Source organism: Chironomus tepperi, unplaced genomic scaffold (assembly GCF_022539635.2).
Source record: "Chironomus tepperi strain 1889 unplaced genomic scaffold, CSIRO-AGI_Ctep_v1 contig_219, whole genome shotgun sequence".
Taxonomy (NCBI): Eukaryota; Metazoa; Arthropoda; class Insecta; order Diptera; family Chironomidae; genus Chironomus; species Chironomus tepperi.
The window spans coordinates 2,857,106-2,885,099 of NW_027226341.1; the positions used below are offsets into that span (position 1 = coordinate 2,857,106).

The 27,994-nt window shown below is 28.0% G+C and overlaps 1 protein-coding gene across 3 annotated transcripts; it reads left to right on the top strand.

The window, feature by feature from the left end:
* The first annotated feature begins 978 nt into the window (after positions 1 to 978).
* Dyrk2 (Dual-specificity tyrosine phosphorylation-regulated kinase 2) lies at positions 979 to 27,959 on the top strand. Of its 3 annotated transcripts, XM_070640425.1 has the most exons (12): positions 4,619 to 5,049; positions 16,556 to 16,883; positions 18,503 to 18,749; positions 19,154 to 19,317; positions 19,387 to 19,664; positions 23,373 to 23,488; positions 23,560 to 23,582; positions 23,664 to 23,835; positions 25,172 to 25,315; positions 25,425 to 25,554; positions 25,617 to 25,948; positions 26,016 to 27,958. In XM_070640425.1, exons 2-12 carry the CDS (start codon positions 16,866 to 16,868, stop codon positions 26,246 to 26,248), a joined length of 1,857 nt encoding a protein of 618 aa, XP_070496526.1. In that variant the 5' UTR covers positions 4,619 to 5,049; positions 16,556 to 16,865; the 3' UTR covers positions 26,249 to 27,958. The 3 variants fall into 3 exon arrangements, with proteins under 3 accessions (XP_070496525.1, XP_070496526.1, XP_070496527.1); XM_070640424.1 differs by lacking the exons at positions 4,619 to 5,049; positions 16,556 to 16,883 and adding an exon at positions 979 to 1,089 and having other exon boundaries at positions 26,016 to 27,959; XM_070640426.1 differs by lacking the exon at positions 16,556 to 16,883.
* The last annotated feature ends 35 nt before the right edge of the window (positions 27,960 to 27,994 follow it).

The following is a 27,994-nucleotide window of genomic DNA, read 5'->3' on the forward strand; positions in this document are numbered from 1 at the left end:
AATTACGATGAAAACCATGAGCTGCTGACATTATCAATTCAATTAAGCTTATAGAAAGCAAACTTTTCACTCCTACACACTTTATTTTCTTACAACTTGGTGCTGTGAATAATATATTTACCACAACAGGATTAAACTAGTCAAAACTTTCTAAGCTAGCTTTAAAGTGATTAAAGTTAATTTAATTTGAAAGGATTGTAATCATGACTTTGTTACACTTTGTACATGTTAGTGACACAGCAAACTTTGGTGCCATTTAACAAGTGCCATGATAATTGATCTCTAAGAACAGGAAAGTAAGTAAATTAATTATATAATCGATAATTTTTATCAAAAATTTTACAAAGTCATCATCAAACTTTAGCTTTTCTTAGCAACAATTCTGTCCGAAATAATCTATATTAAATTCATACGTGTTAAATATTTCTATTATTTTAAATTACGTCGTAAATTAAAACAGAATTTATTTAAACAAATGGTTTAGTTTTACGATATATTTTGTATAGCCTTGCTTGTGATAAAACGAGTCCAAATAATCATATGAGTCTTCAAAAACATACTTTGCTGACGTCTTATTCAAATAATAATAATATAAAACAGACCTGCATTTAACTGAGTTCCTTTTGGATTGATTAATATAAACTGTTTAATGCTTGAAACTCATGACCTTTTTGGAAAAACTGTGCAAAAAGTTGAAACTAGTTTAAACTGTTATGAAAAGCACGAATTACAAAAATAAAATAAAATTGAAAAATATGAAATAATAAGCAGCATATAAGCAAATTTAAACATATTTTCATTATCAAGTTCTGTTGTTTTTTTAAAGCATAAACATGGAAACAAAATACGAAAAAAAAAAATGAAAATTCGTTATTGTCTCATATTTTCCGCAAGCCATTTTAGTTCCGATTTTGCACTCGTTAAAAAAAGTTCTCGAGTAAAGGACTCATAATAATGACGCGATATTTTTGTATGTTGTTGCGGAAAAAGAGAATGCAGAAAAAAGTTACAATTAAAAGTAATAAGCCTAGATTTTTGAGAGTTAATTCTGGTGAATTTAATTTTAACTTTGATGACTTGAAGAACCACGTAAGTATTTGTTGGATTTTTAAAAGTTCTATTAAGTTATTATTTAAATAATTCAGTGGTGGGCAACCGTTTTGTGCGACGGCATTCCACAACCATAGGAAAATTTCCGCGGAACACTGTTACTGATTAAGCAAGAATCTTAAAATAGAGACTAAAAATCTCAAAATTTTAACTCTAAATTTGGCTACTATTTTGAACTTTTCTTGAATTTTTCCGAATCAAGTCCGAGAATTTCAAAAAATTGTCGATTTTTAGGGGTTTTAAAAACTATTTTTGGGAAATCTGTTGTCCGTGGCACATAAACTGTCTACCACTGAACGAACCTACGTAAGCAAAAATATTATTTATAAACCCGATCAGCACAAGTTATTCATGACCGTTATATGACTGTCATGTGACGACAAAGTATCAAGTTTCATGTTAACTGCCATAAAAATTATCAATTGGATGTCATGTGACCATCATCTGATTGCCATGAAAAACTTGTTCAGATCGGGAAATATTCACATAAATCAACTTCATTTAAAGACAACGAAATCAAGAATTTACTATAAAAGAATGCATTTATTGAAAAAAAAAATCCAATAACTATTGCACATTCTGGCATCTCTTTCCGGAATACGATTATATCAAATATTTGAATGCTATTATTCATGACGAGACATTTATTTTCAGTTCTAGAAACATAAAAATATATATTTAAGTCAAAAATTTATCTCGTCAATTATATCTAAGTAGTTTAATAGGCTATTTAAAAATCGATAAATAAATGAGTGAAATGAATGGAACCTGATTAGGGAAATGAAAAAAAAAAATATATGAAACAACGGAACGAATTTTATTTAAAAATAAAAGTTTTCCTCCTTTTGAATAAGCTTTCATATTAAAGCTTTAAAATAAGCAGTTCAAGTCAATTTATTTTAAAAGTTTACCTACATGATAACTTACAACTCGAATGAAATGGGGTTCATGATAAAGAAAATTACAATAATATTTAAATGTCAAAAATAAAATTAAATTGTAAGCTCTTGCTATGTCTGTAATGCTTTATTATTTACAAGAATTTGCCAAAACTATTTTTGGAATTGATGTCCTCAAATTTCATTTTAAGGAACTTTTTCAACATTTCTACAAATAATAAACGAAATTTTCCGTATTATAATAAGAAAACTATTTCAAAAATTTATGTAATCTAAGAATGTGATAAGATAACTTTATTCAATGCTGTGTACTATAAACGCGACACTGCGAGAAAATGTCAGACTCTAACAGACAATGAGACCGCTTGTAGGTACTTTAGTGATATTTATGTACCATGAAGTCTTGATGAAGTCATGCTCTTTGTCTGTTAGGGAGACATCCCCTAACAATTCATTCGCTACAAGAAAGCAGATGGTGTTAATTAATTAATTTAATTTTATTAATAATGATTTTTAATTATTTAGGTATCAAAAAAAATCTGTGAAAATATATATCAATAAAACGCTTTAATAGGTACTTTATTATTTTAATTAAAATGAATATCCATATTAACATTACATGTATAGTAGATGTATGAAAACAAAGCAGAACGAGAATGTGTGATAGGAAGAAGATTACTTTTATTACTTCTAGACGTATTGTAATCGATAATAAATTCATCTTTCCACGCTTTATAAATATCTCAACTCCAATTAAAAATAATATTATTAACATATTCGTATGGATATGAGTAGCCATAAATTACTTCCTAGAAAAAAAGAGAAGTTTTGCGACCTTTTCATCATAATTTACTGCAACTATTGTGACTGTTTTGTAGACTCATCACATGAATAGACTCGCCTACACAAATGAGAGTGTTTGTGTTCAAATAACAACAAGAAGATTGCAATTTCTCATTAGAAATGAATGTGAATTTATTTTCTAGAGTGAAGCTTCCTAGATATAGACTCGACACAATAGATTCACACTTTAAGCATCGCATTCTTTTCAAATTAAAATAAATAAATAAATACGGTATCCAATTAATTTGTTTGTAAAAACTAATGAGCAGAAAAAAATGCAGAGAATTGATTTTTTTTTGTGCATTATGAAAAAAAGGAATGAGATGAAAATAAATATTTTTTGCAATGCGCAGAGAGAAACAGAGAGTCTGTAAATGGAGAGAATGCAAAAAGTATCCCTAAGGAACATATTATCCAAGGACAATGTTTATGACGTTGCCTGTTTTTTCATCTGCAGAATTTCACGTAACCTTTTTTCTTCTTACTTACTTTTATATTTGGATTTACGGCAAAATATCATTTTTTAACATTAGGGTAAGAACATGTTTGGATATTTTTATCATGACATTTTAAAAATATACAATAATAAATAATTATTTCAAACATTTTTGCACCTATTAATATGACAAAAACTTCCTTTTAATTTGAATTTGTTTCTTTATTGCGGAAAATCATTCATAGAACTTTCCGACAAGTTTAATTAGAATAGGAAGTCATCGCGTGATGAGAAATTTGTATTTTAAAAAAATTATACATAAAAATGTAAATATCCTTCTGTTGCTTTTTCTGGAAGTATAAAAATCTGAGCTTTATTTATTTGCAAATAATTTTCATTGTTGATGTTATTCTAATCAAATTAATTTGTATAAAATTCTTTAAAAAGTAGCGTTTTTATGGTTTGTAAATTATCAATTTATGGTATAATGTCTTAGATACAAGAAACATTGCATGATGATTCATATTAAGTCAATAATTAACTTAAGGTTAACAACATTAAATTCAAATTCATAAAAACTTTTACTAATCGATTTTGAAAATATTTTAAGAAATTTTTGACACAAATTCCTTTTAACAGTTACAAGATTTTCAATTACGATCCCCAAAAAAATAGTTATATTATTATTAATATTACTTTCATTTTTCTAAATCAAACAATCCAATTTTTGAGACACCTCCACGTGAAATACAATATTTGCTATTCAATTATCATTATTGCTCTCAATTTATATCCAAACATCCTAATTCAAAAATTTTTGCCGTGTAACAAGAAAATGATTAACATGTCTGAGCTGAGGAGAAATTGGAAACTATTTAACAATTATATAAATGATTTTAGTCATATTTTGTTACACCTACAATACAAAGAATTTATAAGAAATTTCCTTTCTAGTCAGCCTGTTGCACATGCTTCGACATAATCTCATATGAACACTGTTGATATGCACTCATGAAAAACTGGCAACGTTACAGTCGAATGACAATTTTCATGGACATAAAGTTTGAAATTTTACATCTTTATAAAGCATGCAAAATGTCTAAAGAGAATGCTCGTGCAGCTGACGTTCAACATGCTCTCACGCAAGTTATGACGTCATCAATTCGTCTTTTCAACTCTGCTGTACAATTTTTCTCTCTTTTTCTCTTTCACACTTAGTCAGTAAAGTAAATTTTCCTCTCTCTCTCTGTCTTCTCAGAATTATATCAGGTTTCATGTCTGTTAGCCTCACAGTAAAATCGAAAGAGAAAAATTAGTTTTGGAGAAAACATCGAGACATTAAGACGCGAATAGTGGATGTCTTATAAATCAAAATAAAACTAAAAATATTAAATATTAAAGGAAAAATAAGATCCAATTATAAAGGAAAAATTATTTTTCTTTCTGTTTGTTTCAATTTTATTTAAAGTAAAGAATAAAAGTTCTTAATAAGCAGAATACAGAATTTTGCAAGAAGAGAAATTTTCAACAGGATAAAAAAAGAGTAAAAAGAAGAAAAAAAAATCTGAATATTCGTGTCATTACATGTTTTATTGTGAATTGAGAGAGATCTTTTAACCAAGTGTATGAAAGTTTTTTTAACAAAAAAGTTTAAACCATTGCATATGCCTACATACGTATTGAGAGAGGATTAACGACAGCACAAAAGGAAGAGAAAAAAAGTTGAAACAAAGGATCAAATATTAAAGAAACACAAGAGAAGTAAATTATTCATACAATTATTTTTTTCTTAGCTGTACATTGCCTTGCTTGCTATTTTATTATATTGCGAATGAGAAAAAACCTTTTTTTTTGCTATAAAGGCTTCCTAGAAGCTGTGCAGACTCTACCAACAGAAAGACGTTTTAATATTACTCAATGAGTCATCTCCATTCGCTTCTTCTTTATGAATCTATCGATTTTTTTTCTTCTCTTCTCGTGAACACAGGCATCGTTTTTTATTAAGTCTTTAAGATGCTCATGGATGTTCATATTCAGACAAAGATAAATTCAATTGCCAGACAAATAAATATTTAGTATTTGCAACTATTTAAATATTATTAACTGTAAAACTATCGGCACGTTAGCCAATAAAAAATACTGAAAATCGCGAAACGCCAAACAGGAAATGTATGTGCATAAATGTGACAAGTCTGGATGAATGGAAACAAAAATGTCGTCATATTTCACGTTCTAAAACAGTAGATCGTGGATTGATGACAAATATTGTTGTTTCCATTTTTTCTTTTTCGTTATAATCCATTATAACACCATGCAGTGCAAGTGCGCATTATGCAAGAACACGTGAATTTACTGAAAAATATCAACCCCCAGTAAAATATCACGCGTGGTTCTGTATTTTATTTCCCATGTTACAAAGTTATTAAAATTATCGAGTCGCGTACAAATCACATTTCTATATTGCGACACTAAATGACGATTTTCTTAATTGGATTTTATATATACATATATGCATGTAATGGGCGCTTACAATATGTACGCATGGGGGATGTCAATGGCGTATTTTCTCTAAGGTTGAAAAATTATTCTTTCAGTTGACAATTTTCACTATTGACAACGATGCATAAACAATTTTCTACATTTACAATACAAGTAAAGTAAATCAGATTGTAAACTTAGTAAGAAATAAATGAAAAATCTGTGACAATTTCAGTATTTACATTTTGTAATAAACTCTCTATGGCTTTGAAAAGTAATCATATTTTGTTTAAAAAATTTCATTTAAAATAATAATTAAATAATTTTCAGCTGATTCAGTGAAAACAAACAAATAGCAAATAAAATAATAGAAAAGGCATTTCACGCCCGGAAAAGAAAAAAAAAATGTTTTCATGCAATTAAATTAGCTGACTGTGTGATAACGAGGGAAAGTGAAGGTCGTTTAAGTAATGAACCTTATCAGTTACTTGTGCGTGCTTATTGTTAGGCAATTTGAACATATACTTCATGGTTGCTCCAATTCCAATTTTATCGATATCCCCCCAAAATAAAATCAGTTACTAACAGTTTTTATATAAATATTTATCAATAAGTCTCAACACTTCCAAAAATTAAAACTAACATCTGTTGTATGTATAAAGGTTCTCATTTTAATGCCATTATTTATGTTAAAGTTTACAAGATCTTTTTTTAAATTTTAATTAGTTTCTCATGATTTTTTAATTCATTTGAAGTTTTTTTATGTAACTTGATTTGGTCGTGGATTATTAAAAACATGTTTACTTTCTGGGTATTAACACTATATGAGTAAAATTATTGTGTACATCTCTTTTTTTTGAGGTAAATGAATTGTTGAAAAAATATGAAAAATCCATTTAATTGTAGTTGCGTACATGAGTGAATATAAAAAGAAAATTTCACTTTCAATGATAATATTTAATTAAAGAAGCAGCACTTGAGTTAATTTAATATCAAATATAAGATATAGCAAAATTATGATAGAAAGTTTTTATATTAATAATCAAGTTTTTAAATTAACTTATTTTTTTAATTTTTCTCAAGAATTTGATATTATTTTTTATGTGATTCAAATTATAAAGAAATTTAGAGTTTAAACAGTTTATTTCGTATAAATGAAATACAAAGAAAATCTTGAGTATCAAGAGAAAATAAACATAAACTTTGTATGAAAAAATTATATATATTAAAAACCCCATATTATTGTTAATTATTTCACAAGAGCTTTATTACTCATGCAAATTTCATATATTCACCATCAATTCATGACACTCTGAATTCCATTGAATTTTGATTGAATGTTTTCAACTTTCAATATGTTTCAAAATATTGATCAACAAAATCACTTTTGACTCATTTGGTTATGCTTGACATGAGGATTTTTTGGAATTGAAAATTCAAGGTTTTTGAGAATTTGATTACATATTTCGTTGGAATTAAGAGAAAATTGAGTTTATGATTGAACTTATTCCTTGGAAAAACTGATAGCAAAAAATTACGGAAATACATATCAAATTACGGAATTATATATCAATAAGTTGTAGGCATCCATACTAAGATGAATTTGATAATCAAAATACGAATATATGCACCTATATACATATCAGTTTCGTGATATTAACAGAAAATAAATGACATTGACTCAATTTAGAAAGCAATCAATGCACAAAAAATAATCTCAAATTAGTATGGTTCTAATAATAAGCGAAGTTCAAAAAAAGTTTCGAATTCTTCTTGATTGTTATTTTTAGATTAGGTCTGAAAAATTATACAATCGGAAATTTTTGTAATTTGATAAATTTGGCAACGAAAAGATTCATTGACTCTTTCGATTTTTTGTTTTAGACTGTTTTTAATGATCACAACTGATGTTATAGGAAATTAAACTTTTCATCATAATTTATTATGATAATAAATAAATTTAAATTATTTATTTAGGGGTAGTCAAGGAAGCTTGATAATTAAGTGAAAAAATGAGATCACGCAGAAGATCTTAATATTTAATTTTGCATCACTAATTAGCAAATTTCAAGTCAAAATAAACATTTTAATCTTTTCGTGCTTATCTTTGATATTTCAAAAATTGGGGTTTCTTTTGAATGTATGATATACATAAGATACCAAGAAAATGTTTGTATATCACATAAGATACTAAGAAACAGTTTTTAAAAATATCTCAATAAATCTTCATTTATCTAATTGCTTAATTAGTAATGTAATTTCTTTATCATGTGCATGACTTAATACTTAATCATTAAAGATTTTATCGAAAATGTTAGGGTTTTCCTTGGGAAATTTTAGTAATGAACAATTATGGTTTTCCCGAATAGCACAAATTGTTTAATTGCTCAAAAAGATTCCTAGCGTGACTCTGACTTGCTGCTGGAATTGATTTCCTTAACTTACTTTTATAATCAAGCAGATATCAGAAAGCTATATCAAAATTAAGCAAAATTAAGATCTCAATTTGCTTTATAGTTTATTATTAGATTAGTATTGTTCACGTATGTTATGATCTTCTTCAAGAAAAAAAAGAGGAACAAATGCTAATGGAAAATACCATTGAAAGAAAATGAAAAGTTTTTTAAGAAGGAGAAAGTGATTTTTCAAAGGCAATTAATTAGATAATGAAAGTGCAATATTTCTGTATACATACATGCATGTTCAGTTCCAATTTTCTTTTTGCACATAAAAAAAAAGAAAATAAAACAACAGTAAACGGAAATGTATATATGGCCGATACACATACGTATGCTTTTCAATAGTTCGAGTTATTAAAAAACGGGAACAGTCAGTTTACTATGTTAAATAGATCGTTAACCTGATGATTTTATTAATAAATAAATTTTCATACATTTTAATGTTCTTTTGATTCTATCGATGACACATAATAGAAGTGTGAGTACACAATTGCTCTTGCGTATAATTGAGGGAGTTACAATAAGCATTCTGCAATTGTGTTTGTTTCGTAACACACAAAATAGAGCATTCACATTTTGATTAATGGAAATTGAAATGAAATGTTATTTTTAGTGTTATTCTGTCATTAACATTAGTATTAGAGTAATATTTTTGGAGAGAGAAAATTGTCATTAAAACGTGAAAGCAAGATGAATTTGAATAAGCTGCGGGAAAAACCTAAAGTCCATCGCAAATGACGTCAATTGAAAAATTACAATGAATTTTTATATAATTTTTTTACTGTATGAAATGTCACGCAACCTCAGACAAGGAAGTCAGGGAACTCAAAAAAATGTTAGACGTCATTTGTGGACCACCCAAACTTAATTTTGTTCTTTTCACTGTTCTCGTTTTTTTGACGTAGTAAATTGGCAACATTTCATATTTTATTTAAAGAGTAAATGAATATCGCATGTGTGCTTGAATTTCAACCTTTTTCCTTTATATTGTTGTTTTTTCATCATCAAAAAAAAAAGTGTTTGACTAACCTATTTTTTTCCAAAGCGAGAAAACTTGTCAAGTATGCACACTTTGAATAATCGATTTTAAAAACCCTAATGATTCATTGATAAATATTTATTTATATTAAAGATTCGCAATAAAAGGATTTTCTCATATTAAATCAAAGTTGAATCATTTGAGCTTTTTCCGCGATATTTTTCTGTGTCACATATTAATTAAGTTTTATTGATGAGTTAAGTAATATTTTCGAAACGAAATTTTAATGCAATTATATGATTTCAATAAAAAATATTGACTTGTCATTCATTAAAAATATATGAAAGACATTTTTCAATTTAATAAAAATTATGAGTCGATATTTAAAATTCATCCATGGCGTTGACTTTTGATCGCACGGAGATTTTTTTGGGCAAATTTGGGGGTCGAAAAGTTAACAGAATGACGATCTTTTTTCAAAATAAGCAATGGGATTCTTAGAATTTTTTTTGTTCAAACTGCATCTGCCCCAATTCCTCTCTGAACCTAATAAGTGAACAGTCTCTTTGTATGTAATAAAAATCAGTCAGACATTCTTTTTCGCACTGTCTGAAGTTGCTTTGAAGCAAAGTATGTGTGGATGATAGAAATTAGTTCTATTTGATGTTCTGAAAGGAGGTCAAAAACTTGATCTTCTCTAGCCTACACAACCGTAATATCTCAACTGTGTGAAAAGAGTTGTCATTAAGATACTTAAGGCCATTTGCTAGGCTGAGCAAAATTTTTGTCAAATCTTTTTTTGTACATAAGTTGTGTTACATAAGCGAATTGCCATATTAAGACTTAACTTTTTGACTTAATAATCAATCGATTGTAATAAATTTGATACAACTATCATTTTATTTACACTTTCCTGTCGACTGTATTGTTCATTAAAGTAATACACAACTATTTTTTGCGAATACCACATATTCACATTTTAATTCAAGATCTTCGACCTTTGTTAATATATTTTCTCACGAGTATTTGTGATTTTCTTATTGTCAAAATATTATCTAACACACTATTGCTAATCAGCAAGATTAAAGTCAATGAAGCATTGTGTCGATTTTAGAAGGCCATATCTTTGTGAATACAAGACCTTGCAGCTATATAAAATATTAATTACTATCAATTTAGAACATTTTTTCCGTACAGACACCAAAAAAATACTTTTCGCGAAATCAGTGTTATGAACTAATTATTATTTTTGTTATATTTTATCAGAAAAATAATATCGCAGAGCTTAAAAATATCAGTGCACGTTTTCAATAATTCTTTTTCCTTCAAAATACACTGAGGTAACAAAGTTTCAAAGTTTATTGTTCCTAGTACTTTACTTTGTTTTAATTACAATTATAGTGAAGAGTTATTAACTAGCTATATGTACAGTTATTACGCAATGTGAAACGATTCAAGCAAATAAACCCTTTTAATTGTCTTTATTCTATGTCTTTGACCTGAACCTTTTTTCTTTTATATCGGGTTTCAATAGATTTTTTCTTTCATGTATTGTAAAAATGATAAAGCCAATTGAGATATTGTAATGAACAACTAGCAATCGAGTTCATTCATTTTAATTTACCTTTCATTATGATGTTTTTTCTTGAGTGCACGATTGCATTACACATTTGAACCAGCGCCGTCGATAAAAATGATTTTTTTTTCTATTTTGTGCTTTGTTCATAAACCTTGCAGTAGATTAGGACGGCATATTGATAAGAACTTAAAATACATTGTGTAACAAATGCGTTTCACAATATTTATACTATGAGAAAAAAAATCAGACATATATCACAATTTATTCTACTTCTTTATGAATTGCTCTAGAATCTCAATTATGAACATTACTGACTCACTTTCCTTATTATTATTTATTGTCATCAGAAGAGAAATTTCATAACATAATACTATTTGCTTCAATGTAAGGAATGAAAAAGTACTGAGCATTCATATTAATAGAATACATTCATTTCATTTGACAGTGTTAGAATTAAATAGAACAGAAAGAAATAATAGGAGAGAGCAAAACAGAACCAGAGGGAAAAAAATGTGTGAGTGAGAAAGTAATAATGTATAGGACAAACTAGAATGAAGCTTTGACCAACTGTATGAGTTAAAAGTTCATTCAACTTTTGAATCTTTCTTTTAATGTACAGACTGTAATGCGTTTATAAACATTTCATTATAATGTTCTGAAACTGCTTTCAAGACCAAAATTTTATAATGTGTTCGATATGTTTAATGTGACGAAATCTCGTACAGTATTAAATATCAGCCAGACTGATTTGTCTCACATATAAAAAATTTAAATTCAGGTAGAGAAAAAAAGGAATCTAAAAATATTGCAGTCTTCGATGCAGTTCGTTAACCTGTCGCTACTGAATGGCATTGAATTTTTCACGAGAAAGATTCTCAAGAAATACAAATTCAATACGAATTATGTCTTATAGCTTCTACATACATTATATTTTGGTTAAAAAAGTATAAAGTTACATTTATCTTAATGTTTATCATCTCTTTATTTGTTATGCACTTGCTTTGGTCGTTCTTCGTTGTATTTGTCAATTTTTTTCTTGATGCTACTGATGCATTCTTCTTTCATACATTTGAACTGCAGCATGCTGCCTCGTTTATATCAATTATTGTTTTCTATTTTTTCAGGCCAGCATTAAAAAAAACTGGTTTTACTCAATTTTTACTTGCAGTTCAGCTGCTTTGCCGCCGATTGCATTTTGTATGCAATATTAAGTATTCTTAGAATGAATATACGTACATGTTCGTATACGTATTGAATTGCAATTGAAATGAAATGAAAGTGTGAATAAATCAGTCAAGAATTTTATATTTTATTGTTTTCCTTTAATACTTTAACTTATTGGCATAGAAAATTTACAAAAGCAGGATATGAGTAAGAAAGACAGAAACAAATAAAGTTTATTCTCTATTCTCAGACTTGATTGAAATTACACATTAAATTCACGTAACCAAGAATAATACAGTCAGAATATAAATTTAATAATGAAGGTTTTCGTCAAAAAAACATACATTTTTCTAGCTATTAAAAATAGGTCAACAAAGTCCATCCTATTCATTAAATGCCTTTATTCACATCAATCGTTTTGCATCACACGAAAAGCACGCGATGATGAAGATTATTTGCTCATTTCACGAAATTCTTTATTTTTGGCATCAAAAGATATTAAAAACACATTTTGAAATTTAATTAAAGAGAAAAGAAGATGTAAGCGAAATTCGGTCAAGTTAAAAGTTTGAGGGAGTTAGAGATAGATAGTTTAATGATCAAACACCATAAGCTTGAGTTTATTTTTAGGTCAAATGCGTTACGATGATGTTGAATGATTGCTTAAGGTTTATTATATGACTTCTTCGACACCACCGCGATGCTCTTATTCTTTTATTAAACTTTCACATACATATAAAGCTAATTTAAATTTTTTTCTATGCCCTCATATTAAAATAGAATTTAGTATATTAAATTATAATTGTTAATCTATATATTCTTGTAATAAGAGTGCTGTACTTGATTATGCGAGGTTGAAAATCGAATGAAATTGAGCTATAAACTATAAAAAGAAATATATGAGAAATAGAAAGAAGATCAATCAATGATACAGTCATTCATCGTTTTTGTAGGTCAGTTATATTCGCTGAACTATTTTTTTCTATATAAAAATTTTGTATCATTATTATAATTGTGATTATTGTAATGTTACTTCCTCATTTCTTTAAGAATAAAAGTCACTTGATTTATTTTATATTTGCATGCATCTAGACAGTTTTGAAATTTATCATAAGACTTCTTTTTTGGTAATATAGCGAGCAACTCCTTAATTTATTTTCTTTTTTCTTTGAGTCATAAAGAAAGGCATACAAAGGAAGCATGCTTTGTAATATTGACTTATAGCTGCCTTTTCAGTAAACTTCCTTCTATTATGAATCATTTGAATTTAATTTACAAAATTATTGCAAAATATCATTCCAGTTGTTTGATATTCCGACACTGTCAACTGTGGCTTTTCAAACTTGAAAAAGATTCAATAAAATGATTTTATTAAATTTAAATTTAATTAGATATCGCATGTAATGCAATATTTTCTTATTATTATTTGACTCAAGTTTTCAAGCTGTTAATTTAAATTAAGATTTCTTCTTTAGTTTGCAAGGACTTTTCAGCTTTGCACAAACTATAACCATTGTTATGACTATATGCAAACTTGTAGTCGTGATCGAAGGTGTCTCTTTGTTAACTGTAATTTACCTATTGAGTCATAGCGTGAACAATTAATCATTACTTGGACAATACTTCCTTATGAATTGGTTTCATCTAGATGTTATATTCACACTTATCTGTGATTAAAATGTCAAGAACATTCCTTAAGAAAGTACAAAGATAGTCTCATATTCAATAATTTCATTTTACAATAGCTGCTTTCTGTGCCTGTGCAATAAATTTCAAAACAAGTTTCAACTAATCTTTGTTAACGGCATGTGTCTATATAATCTCGTAAAATTCATACTGGCTCTTAAAGTAAGATAACAATAATTCCAAGTTCAAAAAAGTGTTTCATCATATAATTAACTTTAATTGATTAAAAAAATCAATCATGATGAATTTAGTATTAAAGTGATATAATAAGTAAAGTTAGATATGATATAGACATTATTCTTTGAACGGCTTCTGATCCATCATACGTCAATAGATATTAACGTTTACACATATATAATTTCAAGTGCATCAAGATGTGTGTGGGTATATAGGAAGCTTGACTTCGTGAACTAAGTGTATACTGCTTTTTTGTCGAATTGAGTTTATTACGCTATGTCGTTCCAATTTATCTCTTCTACATTATTATTTTTTTGTTTCTGTTGTGTTCATTGACCGTAAGATTGCAATACATTTTCACATTTACATGTAAAAAACAAAATTTGTGTGTAAAGCACTTTATTTCCATTTCAGTTCCAGTTTGTTTTTTATTGCTTATATTTAGCTTGTGTCATTTCATTTAGACTTTACTGTTCTTTTCTTTTTTTCTTCTAAAAATCTTTAATTTCTTTTTAAATTCACAAGTTTTTAATGAATCATAAAGAGACGTCTACCTGCCATCACGTACATATGTGAATGTTTAATTCACTAATGATGCATAAAAATGTGTAATTAATCCACAGAAAAAATCCACAAATACATACAAATAATATAAATAAATAACGATGACTGATAAGAACACAACCATACAGCGACACATTTATTCTCTTTAATGTGTCAGTGACACGGTTCTAAAATAAATCCTATATCTCGTTTCCAAAACAAAAACAAAAAAGATTCGTCTTAAGACTTCAGTATATAAATTTTAATTTCGTATAATAAATCAACACATGTAGATGATTCCATAAGACATATTGACTTAACATATTAAATGTGAGTCAACACAGATAAATCTTTTCATATTTCGTAATTTTTCAAAAAAAAAATTGAGAAATTTTCGAGTTCGCATATAAATAGAAGTGATTTTATTTGTGTCGTTTGAAGCTAGTTGTGCAATATTTTTTTTCTTACATACACTAACAAGAGGAAACGCGAGACCCGTGATGGGCTTGCAAATTTTAAAAAATAATTGAATTTTAATAATATAAATATTATTGATGTAGGAAATATCAATACATTTTATAGCTACATTTTAACGTGCATTTAAACAGTCGAGAGTAAACAAATGAACAGTATACTTAATTGCATTTAAAGTCTACGAAATAAATAGGAACCCATAAATATTTTTTATACATATTAAATGTTCCCCAAATGCTGTATTGAAAAGCAAATGTCATGAATTTCAAGATAATAATTAAATTTAACAATATATCTCTCCATATTTGCAACTAACTAGTGGGTTAGTATTACTATTACTTTTATTTTGTAGTAAGAGAGAAAGTTGAAGTGATGGACATAGATAACTCGTTTGGTATACATATGCGAATTCCCATATATCTATGATCAATGATTTTCACTATTCCTCTCATTAAAACTACAGCTATTTTAAGAACATCACTTTAATTTCACTTTTATTTAGTCAGCCTAGTTATGACCAAGAGTTTAATTAAAGAATCGACCTCAATAGCTGATACTTGACCATGAAAACTCACAAAAATATAATAACATAGCGAACACATGCCTGGGAGTCCCATTTAATCTCCATGAAAATGTGTGTATTGTTTTTGTTTCACATATGGGATCATTTAGTAGTAATGGACAATTTTAAGAGGAATATAGAGGGTGGACAATTAGGAGATGAAGTTTGTCACTTTTTGGCAGCTTTTTTGTCATTTGCTACTTAAGTTGACCAACCCCCAAAGGAATGCGTGTCTGTCTCGCGATAATAAAGAAGAACGAAGACAAAAGAAGTGAATTGACTAATTTTTTTCGAAGGAAATAATTTATAAGATTTTCTTAGAAGTCTTCGGTGATCATTCTCAATTTAGACAGTATGAAAGAACCCAACACATTATTAATTTCCTTATTTCTACTGATTTTCATGATTTTTAATTTGATTATCACTATTCTGGTTTAATTAAATTAAAGGCAATAAAATATCTGTTTAGCATATTCAGTGAGACATAAAGCCTTCAGATAGAGTTTCCCGATGGAGACCTTTTCAATCTATCATCATTTCTTTTTCTTTTTTCATTATTATCTTTACGAATGAATATATACATCTGGCCGAGAAATAAACATTAGTGTATTCTGAAAATACTCTATGAATTATAAAAAAGATTTTCTCGGGAAATCCTCTCAATTCTTAATGGTGACAAGTTTATTGCTTTTTTCATGGCATGAATGAATGAGTGTATTACTGTATTTATCATTTGTCGCGAGTCGTGGTTTTTTATTTTGCGCTTATGAACTCACATTAAGAAGAAGAATGAGAGCAAGTAAAATAAATTTTGTGTCGCGAGACTTCCTGAATGAAAATTTTCATAATTTAGCTTTTCATAATAATATTATTTTATTCATTTACGTAAAATAAAGTCATTACTTATTTATCTCTTATTTTTTATTATACAATAATAAAGTTGTTCATTAAATGGGTCACACATTTGCTGATAGCAAACATTAGCATTGGGTCATTCGATGCGGAAATGTTTATGCTTTTATTGATATAAAATTTGAAATATTCATTGGATCATCTTAATCGTAATAAAATAGTTTTGCAAGCTAATCAATTCTATAACTCTATAAGTGTACACTTTTTATTATTTCTACAACAAAAACCTCTTTTTATTCTTTTTCTTAATTTAGATTATTGTTCAATGCTGACATGATTTGCTGAGTTACACAAGAGCAAGGGGAAAAAAATTTTCTTTTCACTGTTTATAAGTAATGCTTTAGAAGCACATGCTTTTGAAGAAGAAAAAGAATTACGCTCGATTGTGTTGAAGGAATATTTAAACTTAAAAGTAAACAATTATTGGTCTAAGCGTGCATAAAAGAAAATTAATTTAAAAATAGAATAGAGAAATAGAAAAATTACATCTTGGATTACTTATACAATCTTATTAAAAAAAATTACAACTCTACGATCATTCAACAATAAATTATAAAAGTTGACATGTTGGATCGAGGACCAGTAAGTATAAATAGTTAAAAACAAAACATTATTATTCACATGATCTAATTGACAGCTGCTCATGTGATAAGATGGAAATAACTTTATACAATATTGGAATGTAAACTAAACTCTTGTTCCCATTGATTAATTGAAAATAAAAGTTTACATGAGTTCAATATGTAGATTAGCTCTACATACTAGTAGCATGTAACTAGATCGTAACTATAAATAATGCAAATTAATGAATTTCATTCATTTACTACTAATTTAAACATTCTTTGTTTTGTCAATCAAACTGAATAATATTTTTATTATTGCATCATAAACTTTGATTAGAAATCGAAGAAATTAAACTTTGATTACCTTAAACTTTATACAATGTCAAAGCTTTCATACTGAAACCCTAGCACACAATGGGGTCACTCATCTAAATAAGCGTGCTCATGAGTATCCTCAATCGATATAATTGAGCATGCTAAAATGTGTTGATATACACATGAGCACCCTCATTGTCTGTTCGGAAAGTCATTCAAATGTGAATGTTCTGAAAAGAATTTCAATCTAATAATCTCTAAACAATTTCATCCTTTGTTCTAAAACACTTGTTTGCTAGTTTTTCTTGCATAAATTATTGATAAATTATTATCATCAAATATAGAATACTAATGAAGTACGAGGGCGTGTTTGAAAGCTTATGAGCTTCACAATATATTAGAATTAATATTGATTTAATTAGAAATTCCAATACAGTGAGTTTTTCATAAATTATCCTAACAGACAAAGAACATGCTCTCGAGAACTTGCTCACTTTAAGTAGACTAGATGAGCTACTCTACTCTGTTCTTGAGATCATACTTTTTGAGTTTTCATGCAAGGGAATTTTTACATGAAATTGCGATTAAAACATGCTCTAATTAAGTATATTTAGTTTTTCTGGTGTTTTTGTATAATTTGAAAACATTTTGATAAAATATTTTGCCTCAGTTCTTCCTATGTTTACCTAACGAATGCGCGTCAAATTTATGTAAACATTCAACAAAACATTAAATGTTATGAAAAGCCTCCCCAACTTATCGTTTCATACATGTATGTACAAATTAAAAAGAACTGAAAGAGAATTATGAATACCAATAGAGTGTAGCGGAGATACGGCATGTGAAAAAAGTATCTAATAAATCTAAACAAATCACATATACAAAACGTTTTTCTATAAAAAGCTGAGAAAAATGCTTTTAGGAAACGAATGAAAAAATAGCGAAATAGTAAAGTCATATTGCTTAACTTCTATATATATATTTTATTGTATTCAAGTATTTTTTTCGTCAAACCTGTTGCTTGTACTTAGATATTGCAGTAGAAAGATACATAATAATATATTCAATTATTTTATCACATCACGACATGCTAGCAAGCAATTCTTTTTATATTGAACATAAGAATCAATTTTATTCGTGCGCATAGTAAGGTCTATACTTAAATGCAAACAAAGTAAATATGTAAATCATATGAAGTGCATGTTCTATGTGATGAAATTGATAAAATCATAATTATACCTTATTCCTTATAATGCAATAAAATATGCCTTTATGAATAAAACTTTATTACAATATTTTTTCCTTATTTTACTATTTTTCTAGGTTCAATTAGAGAACGATAAATTGCGTCGTGATTCACGAATTGATTTGTCAAATTTATGTGTATCATCAAATGCAATGAGACAACATAGTGATCAAAAAACGTCAACGACACGTGTTCGTAATTCCAATGGTCTCTTCATAGATTCACAGGGAAACAGCATCCCACTAAGTCCAGTCAGTAGTAGTAATTCATCAAGTAGCAGTGATAATGTTGAACACCATAAGCCAGTTTCAATGACAACATCAGGTAAGCTTAATACCTTTTCATATTAAAATGATATGAGTTAAAATCAAAAAAAGAGCAGTTGCGTGGGAAGTAAAAAAATATTTCTCGCCCTGTTTATTATGGATTTATGAAAAGTCTTATTAAAGGTTAAAAGAAGAAAGTTGAGGCATACAAAAGTTCAAAGATAAAACTTTTAGAATTGAATTCGTTCCACATATTTTCTATACTGTATGGATATTACCCTTTAACTGTTTAGCACCGCTTTTCTTTATACCATACAATTATTATGACTTTTTTGCAAAACTATTCCTATTTTCACTTTCAATTCTCCTCAGTTTATGACTTAATTTGATTAGAAAAAATCATAATGTAGTTAAATACAATGGTGTCATATGATTAATGATGTTATTTTTAATATTCTACAGAGGTTCTTAAACAGTATGGAAGTAGACTTAGTGATTATGAGAAGCAAGAGATTGAAAAGTATCCAGAAATATGGTACGTAGGATTAGAATCGGTAAAGATTAATGCAAAACCTGGAACTCCATTAAATTGCGGATATGATGATGAAAACGGAAGTTATAATAAGGTACAATATTTATTTAATGACTAATAATGACATACTTACAAGTATTATTTTTCATTTGAAATAACACAGGTCATTCATGATCACATTTGCTATCGGTATGAGATTTTGGAAGTGATTGGCAAGGGAAGTTTTGGTCAAGTAATTCGTGCATTAGACCATAAAACCAATCAGTATGTTGCAATCAAAATCATTCGTAATAAGAAACGATTTCATCATCAAGCTCTAGTAGAAGTTCGAATTTTGGACGAACTTAGAAAGAAAGATGCCGATGGATCTCATAATATTATCCATATGTTGGATTATTTTTACTTCAGGAATCATTTGTGCATAAGTTTTGAGTTAATGAGGTGAGTATTTTAATCATGAAACATGATACTTTTAGATATATAAAATTATACATTCCCCATATGACAAGCGTATTAAGTTTAATATATGCAAAACTATCGATCAGCTTTAAACGAACAGAAATTGATAAAATTTTGGGGTTTCTTGCATAGTCACTTGGTGTTTGAAAGGAAATTGTTCTCTTGTCAATTCTCATTCAGAAGCTTGCTATTTATAGACAGTGTAATATAAGGACAATAAAAGCAATAACAATAGTTGTAATAATACGGAAATAGAATTTTATTTCATTTTACTATATGTAAAGTAAATTCCTTGTAGCTACTTCTTTTCCATTTTTAGTCTATATTCTTCCTCAATCAGTAAATATGAAAAAAAATATCGAGACTAAACTTATCGAATATAATTTATTGCATTGTTTTTATTGTCACGATATTAAATAAAGTTGCACCCTTCTAATAAAAAGAGCCGCGCAATATGCGACTTCTTCATGGTTCAAAAATACAAGATAAATGTTATTTAGAAAATCAAAGAAAAAATGAAAATTATAGAAAAACTATTTACCCACATACATATTAGATGTCGTTTAAATATGAAATAAAAAATAAACAGAATAATGGAATCGACAGACAGGATAAGATTTATATATAAATACAAAAAAATAGGTACAAAAACAGAGATAGTCAGACAGACATGACAAAAATCGATAAAATGTCAGCAAGGACATTGAAATGTGCACACGATTATCATTACAACAAATTTTCTTCCTTTATTTTGCACGAGGAAGAAAATGTGTTTGTTTAGCATATGAGAATGTTGCAAATCACATGCATATGGTACAATGTAGATGCAAGAATCTTCATTATTAAAGGAAGAGTATAGGAATCTTGATTAAAGTTCTATTTCTGATAATTATAATATAGCATGATGGGGATAATCAAGAATATGAGGATAATGATAATGGAAATGGTGAAATTTGTTCAATCAAACTTAATCTAACTTTCAAGAGTCTTCAATTATTATTCGTTAAGGGATTTAAAATGTCCTTCAATATTTCTCAGCTTATGAATGAAAAATATCCGAAATCGTTGGAATTCCTCATTAACTAGGTATTAAAGAATTAGCTTTTAACTAGTTATAAAGCTTTTGTGTACTCTATATAAAGAAGGAATTAGCTGTTTATTCAGACTTCAAATGTGCAGCAAGTAAATTTCTTAAGGTTGCTCATTTCCCCACATTTCATATATAAAACAACAATAGTAATTTCTCAAGCAAATCTATTTTAAATTATACCAAGATTCGTAATCAGTACTTTTATCAAGAATAATGATAAGTTGAATGAATTTAAAAAATTCCGTCTTTAAAAGTGACTGACTACTAAATTTTTTTCATTTTATACTTTCGTCGTTACCGATAAGCATTGAAATTTTTACTGTTGTAGCACGAATGAAATTAAAAGTTATCATGGAATATAAATAAAAAATTTTACCGAATTCTGTGCAAAGTATTAACTTCAAAATTACAAACTGATGTAGTTGCAATAAAACTCAAAGTGATTAACAACAATCGATGTTGTCAATGAAAAATCTGTAAAGGAACTTTCAGAACTTACATTATTTTGATTGTTTAATGAACAAAAATTTGTTTTCAACATTCAAATTTTATTTACCTCCAATAAATTATGTCCTGATTTTTTTTAAATCGCATCGCGTCAATATTTCATTTGACTGTATGCTACTTTTCCCTTCAAATCAAATTACAATAAGTAAAATTTTGATGATAAAAAATTGGAAGGGAAGTCTTATAATATTTATTACATTTTATTATATTCCAAAAAGCTTCATTGAACTTCTGTTGAAAAACATCACAATTTGTAGTGCAAGTTCTTATAGAAGAACAAGGTTTTAGTGTGCAGTTTTTCCTGTCTGTCTAGAACAATGGTGAGCAACCTGTATGCAGCGGCACACTAGTATGATCACTGTTGATCTAGAATTCAAAATTTCAAATTTGAACTTCTCACTTCTACTCAGAATAGCACAAGTCGGTTGATCGATCAAATGTTCGGTAACATGGTCAAAAATGCTATAAGTACAAATTTTGATGCTTAATTTTATAGTTTTAATTGGAAAAATATGGTCAAAATCTAACCATGAAAACCCTGAACATGAAAAATCGTTCCAGAAATATCCAATGTTCGTGAAAACAAAAATTATGAAAAAAAGTAAGAAGAAAAATTATACTTCACTTTATTCTTATAATTCCGAACCTGAAGACATTAGCATAATCGGAAATAATCTTCTCGAAACGGTACCATCGTGTAACAAGAAAGGAAACTTTGATAAGGCAAAATATGAGCAGTAGTTTTTCATTAATTTTTATGTCAGTTTAATTAAGTATTTGTATAAAGTAAGAAAGTCGGCAATGAGAAGTAACAAAAAAGAATTTTTTTATTGAAAAACTTTTTTTTTTCTCATAATTTTTTTTCCAGTCGTTAGCAACAAATTAAATTATTTTTATTGTAATGTCCTTTTGTAAAGTTATTTTTACCTTACTGGAAAATTTGTGTATGAAAAATAGGGTTGTGCATGATCATAAAGTTTACTAACAATATAATGATAATGCTTCTATTATTATCACAACATAATATATATGCACATGAAAATTATCAAGGGGGAGAACAAATCAGTTCTTCTTGACATTCTACAAGGCTTTATATCTTATTGATTAGATATGGATTATGCAGCATAACAAGCTTAGTTAACTAAAGAATAAATTTTCATAAGTTATTAATTTATCACTTATTTTTGGGATCAAGTTTATAAATCTTTCTAAAGTAGATAAAATGCTTAATAACCACAGAATATAATAAAGTCAAAAAAGTCTTAAGTATTGAAAATGTTATTAGAAAATATTTTCATTAACAATTTATGAGATAACAGATTTATAGCCCGATCTGCACATAATTAAATGTTGCTATCATCACGGCGACAAAAAGGCAGTATACCAAATGATTTTGTAACTTACTTACTGCAACCAAGTACCGATGTGAAGCTTAGGTTATAACGAATGGCTTTTCATCTGAATCTGTTGCTGGCTCTTTTGCCTACTTCTTCTTCTTCGCTGGCCGTAAAGATCTGTTGTGATCCATGAACTCCTTAGATGTCACCTAGTTTGTACAATACCTAGTGACAGTCAATTAGCAAATTGGTTGTTGTCGCCAAGTATTTTGCTTCTAAATATACTTCCAAGTCTTTGTTGTGGTGGCAACAGTTCAACATGTGTCGCTTGGGATGATTATATTGCTTGGCTTTATTTCATGAAAATTTATATGCACAAACTTTAAATGAGGTTTACTATCGATAGTAATTTTCATTAGATTTATTGCAATAAAAATTATCAAAATAATAAAAACAATAGGGGAGTGTGAGTGACAAAACCAAGGAACTTAAAAGTCAAATGTAGTATCTTCATCGTGTGAAAAAGAAATTAATTAGTAAAGAAATACGTTTTACTTTCATTTCTGTAAGTTCAAATTCACGTCTTTCGTAAGCAAATTCCCTTCATACACGAAAGCTGACGTAGTTTGGAAATGTGATTCATTAACTTATTTTGAAGGGGAATACGCCAAAAAAAGAAGTCAAACACAAACAAAAATGTAAATCAAAATTTCATTAATATTTATTTTTTTCCTTTTTTTGTTTCTTTACTTTCAGCTTAAATCTTTATGAACTAATAAAAAAGAATAATTATCAAGGCTTCAGCTTAAGTCTAATTCGTCGTTTTTGCAATTCTATAGTTAAATGTTTGCGCTTACTTTATCATGAAAATGGTAATGACTAAATTTATTTTTACCAATTTTAACGATAATTAATTCCATTTTTTTTCTATTTCTATTTTCAGTAATTCACTGTGATCTCAAACCGGTAAGTTCAATGAAATTCTACTTTTATCTCATCTTACGGAATTATTTATTTGCAAATATTTGCTTATTTTAAAATTCACAGGAAAATGTTTTACTAAAGCAACGAGGAAGTAGTTCGATAAAGGTTATCGATTTCGGCAGTTCATGTTATTCTCATAGGAAAGTTTACACCTACATCCAATCTCGCTTTTATCGTGCTCCGGAGGTTATCCTTGGACTCTCTTATGGTACAGGAATCGATATGTGGAGTTTAGGTAATTTATAAATGTCAAAAATTTCCATTTTGTCGAGCTCACGTCAAAAGTTTTCCCAAGATCATTGATGTACTTGCTGTATTCGATTAAAGCTTCAGAAATTCTAATACATCACGAAAATGTCCTTCCATTTAATAATAATTATAGTCTAAGGTCACTTACACAAAAATGTGTAGTTAATATTCATCATATTCTTACTTCGCACCTAATTGATTTAATTTTTAAAAAAATAATGATGAAAAATGAAAAAAAAAATCAAAACATTCACCTATTAATTGATTTACACGCACGTTGTTCAAACGGTTGTTCCTTGCATCGCACGTGTTAAAAACACAATAGTTGAGATTTATTCTACAATGTAATACAATAGTTAGCTTATTTGACGGCTAGAAGAACAATTTATATTATTTGACCATTATTTTGACCTAAACGTACTCCCTGAAACATCGTGTGCGCTATATTAGCTTGTCATGTTATTTCATTTCTTTTCTAATTAAGCTTGTGGTCAGCAAGGGCAAATAAACTTTTTTTTCTAGCATTTCTAGTCACAATGTTTTATGCTAACGAAGCAATTTTTCGTTGTTTACGTCAAGGAAAAACGTGGAAAAAGAGAGAGAAAAAATTAAGAAATTTTGGTTAGACGGTTGACGCAAAAGTGCTCACTATAATTGAATAATAATGTTTTCCTTGTGGACAACATTAAAGTAATGTGCTTTGAGAAATCTGATTTATTTTATATATTTTCGTTATTTTCTCATTTGCGTAAGCAAATCAATGCATAAAGTATGAAATAAATTGTATGCGTGCTAAAATAAATTTAATATTTATAATTGACCAATAATTACTCAAATCTATGTCAATGACAATAAAGGGATAAGCTAATATATAAAAAAATATTAAAAATTCAAACTAAAAAGGCACAAATTGAACTCTTCGTGTCATTCTCAACATTTTTATGCATTTTATGGAACGCGAAAAACATGTTTTTTGAAAAGTTTTTTTATAAAGTATTTTCTCATTTGCGTAAGCAAATTTTCAACACGTTTCTTATAGACTAAAAAGTAAAAAATAAATTTTATTTTGTATTGTAGAGAAATTGGTTTGAAAGTTGAGACGAGAGATGAATTACAAACAAGCACCTTGATCTTATCGTATGTTCATTTTTTAATTTCTTTAAATAGGGTGTATGTCAATGACAATAAAGGGATAATAAAAATATTAAAAATTCAAACTAAAAAGGCACAAATTGAACTCTTCGTGTCATTCTCAACATTTTTATGCATTTTATGGAATTTTCAACACGTTTCTTATTGTTCATTTTTTAATTTCTTTATAGGGTGTATTCTTGCAGAACTCTACACCGGATATCCTTTGTTTCCGGGCGAAAATGAAGTGGAGCAATTAGCATGTATTATGGAATTATTGGGTACACCGCCCGATGAGTTAATAAATCAAGCTACACGTCGTCGTCTCTTTTTTGGTATGTTTCACACATCGCTCTCATGTTTCCATATTTATTTAATCAATTATTCCAGCTATAAATAGAATTTTTTTGTGCAAATTATATTAATTAATTATATTTCTCGCAGATTCACGAGGAGTACCACGTTGTATAACAAATTCTAAAGGTCGTAAACGTAAACCTGGATCAAAAACCTTATCACAATCATTAAGATGTAATGATACATTGTTTATTGACTTTGTTAGCAGATGTCTTGAGTAAGTTTTAATATTTTTGCTAATTAATATACAAATTTTAATACTTTAATAATTGCTTATAGATGGGATCCAAAGAAGAGAATGACACCAGATGAAGCTATTCATCATGAATGGTTACAACCAAGCAGCTCATCATCAACATTTGTTTTGACATCATCAACATCTGCCACATCACTCGTCAAACACAATCGATCAAATGATCAACTTAAAGAGAATGATCAAAGTCAGCAACAGCAAATATTGCAAAAATTTCAACGATCTCAACCTATAACACCATTAACAATTTTACCACAAATTAAAACACCAGCATCAACAAATCATCGTAATCAGCGAAACAATGCAACAACAACATCATCCATTACAAATGATTCCAAGGATGGTAATCGAATAAAAGGTAATAATTACAAGACTGACTTGAAGCAAATATTAATTGCTAAATAATAAATGTTGATAATATACAGTTCTTGGAACATCTACAACTGAATTAGATGTATCAACTCAAAAACAATGCCAGTACTATCAGCCGCCACAATTCCGAAAGATATCGACTACCATAAATAATCATGCAATGCAATATTCGACAATTTCTAACACATCATCATCTTCGTCATCATCAATAAATAGTTCAGGAAAATATGGAATGTCACATTCTCAAAGCACCGGAGATGTTTCAGCTATTTATGGAAAAGCGTGACATGTACATACATTTGATAAGAAAATCAAACCTAATCAGACACATAAATTTATTAGATATGCGAACAAGTAATTATGTGATTTAGCATTATGAGTGTGATAAAATCTGTAACAAAAAAAAATGTTTAAAAAATTCTCTTAAAGGAACCAATTAATTGATAATTGAAAATTGGAACAAAATTACTATATATACGATTTATAAATGATATCATCTTATTATGATTCTATTGCTGAAAAATTATTTTTCTTTTTTGTTCATATTTTATTTTCATCATATGTGCGAAATATACCCATGAGAAAGGAATAAAAATGCTTGACATGCTACAATTTTTAATGACTGACTATTGGGCATGTCAAAAAAATATACATAATGTAACTTGCTGTCAGTAACACCACTGATATTGTGGCAAGTCAAAGATGAAAATTGTCGCTAATTAGGATAATAATCAACATTAAATTACATAATATGCATACATAAAAAAAGTTATTACAATAAAAACATTGTTCATGAGACTGCAATTTCTCTGCTTTAATCTTTAAGATATTAATGCTTATATATATACAAGCATAACAAAGATTTTACGTTTCATTTTACTTACTAATCAAAATTAGCAGCAAAGGTTTTCTTTACTTTGTGAGTCATTTGGGAACTTTATTACACATTATTAAGTCCTAAAGGTATGAGTATTAGGATATGCAACAATATGTGGCGATCCCTTGTAACATTGACAACAATCTATTGATTTAGAAACCATTTCTAGTAAAGAATGAGCCCACGTTTTCAAAAATGTGGGACTAGAAACAAGAGGCCTTACTTTTGAGCTATCAGATCCTGAGACACACAAAAATAATAAGCCGAGAACTGAAATTTAAGTAAATTCACAAAACAGAACCTTAATGAGAAATTTTATACACATAATATGCTAGTCACTGTTGGCTAACGGTAACTAATATATCTGGTTCTTAAATGTGAACATAAAATGTTCCGAAATTCACAGTTAATTGTCTTACAGAACAAGAACTACCGCCTCTATAAGCAACAATGTTCACAAGAACATTCAAAAATTTATTTAATTAAAAAACATTTTAAACACCATATGAAGTGGTGGACAACAAAGTTCAGGAAACCTTAGCAGTAAAACATATGACAAAATCGGTCAACAAACAAGAAGTGATAAAATGGATTAACATAGGTAGAATTTTTTTTTGTATTAATGTCGCTATTCTCGAATTTGAGATATGTATGATGAAACTGTATGTTAATTTTTTTATTTAATTAATTTTTGCAATTTCTCTCATTTTTGTCTTCTATGCATAAGCTTTAAAAGGAAGAAACTTGTCTATACATTTTCTTATGAATTTTTATCTATAGCCATTTTTATTGTACTAAAACAAAATATGAGAATAATAAAAGAAAAAATAACTTCCACTGGATTTGAAAAAAAAAAAAAAACAAATAAAATATTATTACGTAAACATGGATGTGAAATGTTGAACAGAAATGACAAGTGAAAAAAATTGTATAATCATAAAAGCATACACATTTTTTAACTTAGTGAATGAGACAAATCGTTTAAAGAATTTCTGTTGTAGATAAATAAAAAAACAAAAAAAAACGAATGCTTCTTAAAAATTAAAGAGACCAAACATGTAAATCTACTTCCTTTTCATTAACTTTACATTAAATCCTCAAATAAAATCAATTATGTCAACCTAAATCAATAATAATTTTAAAGAAAACAAAAAG

Coding starts and splice junctions, on each gene's coding strand:
- Dyrk2 (XM_070640424.1), top strand. CDS start 994: ATGCAGAAAAAAGTTACAATTAAAAGTAATAAGCCTAGATTTTTGAGA. Junction 1,090..18,502: donor TTGATGACTTGAAGAACCAC/GTAAGTATTTGT, acceptor CTATTTTTCTAG/GTTCAATTAGAGAACGATAA. Junction 23,489..23,559: donor CTTACTTTATCATGAAAATG/GTAATGACTAAA, acceptor TTCTATTTTCAG/TAATTCACTGTGATCTCAAA.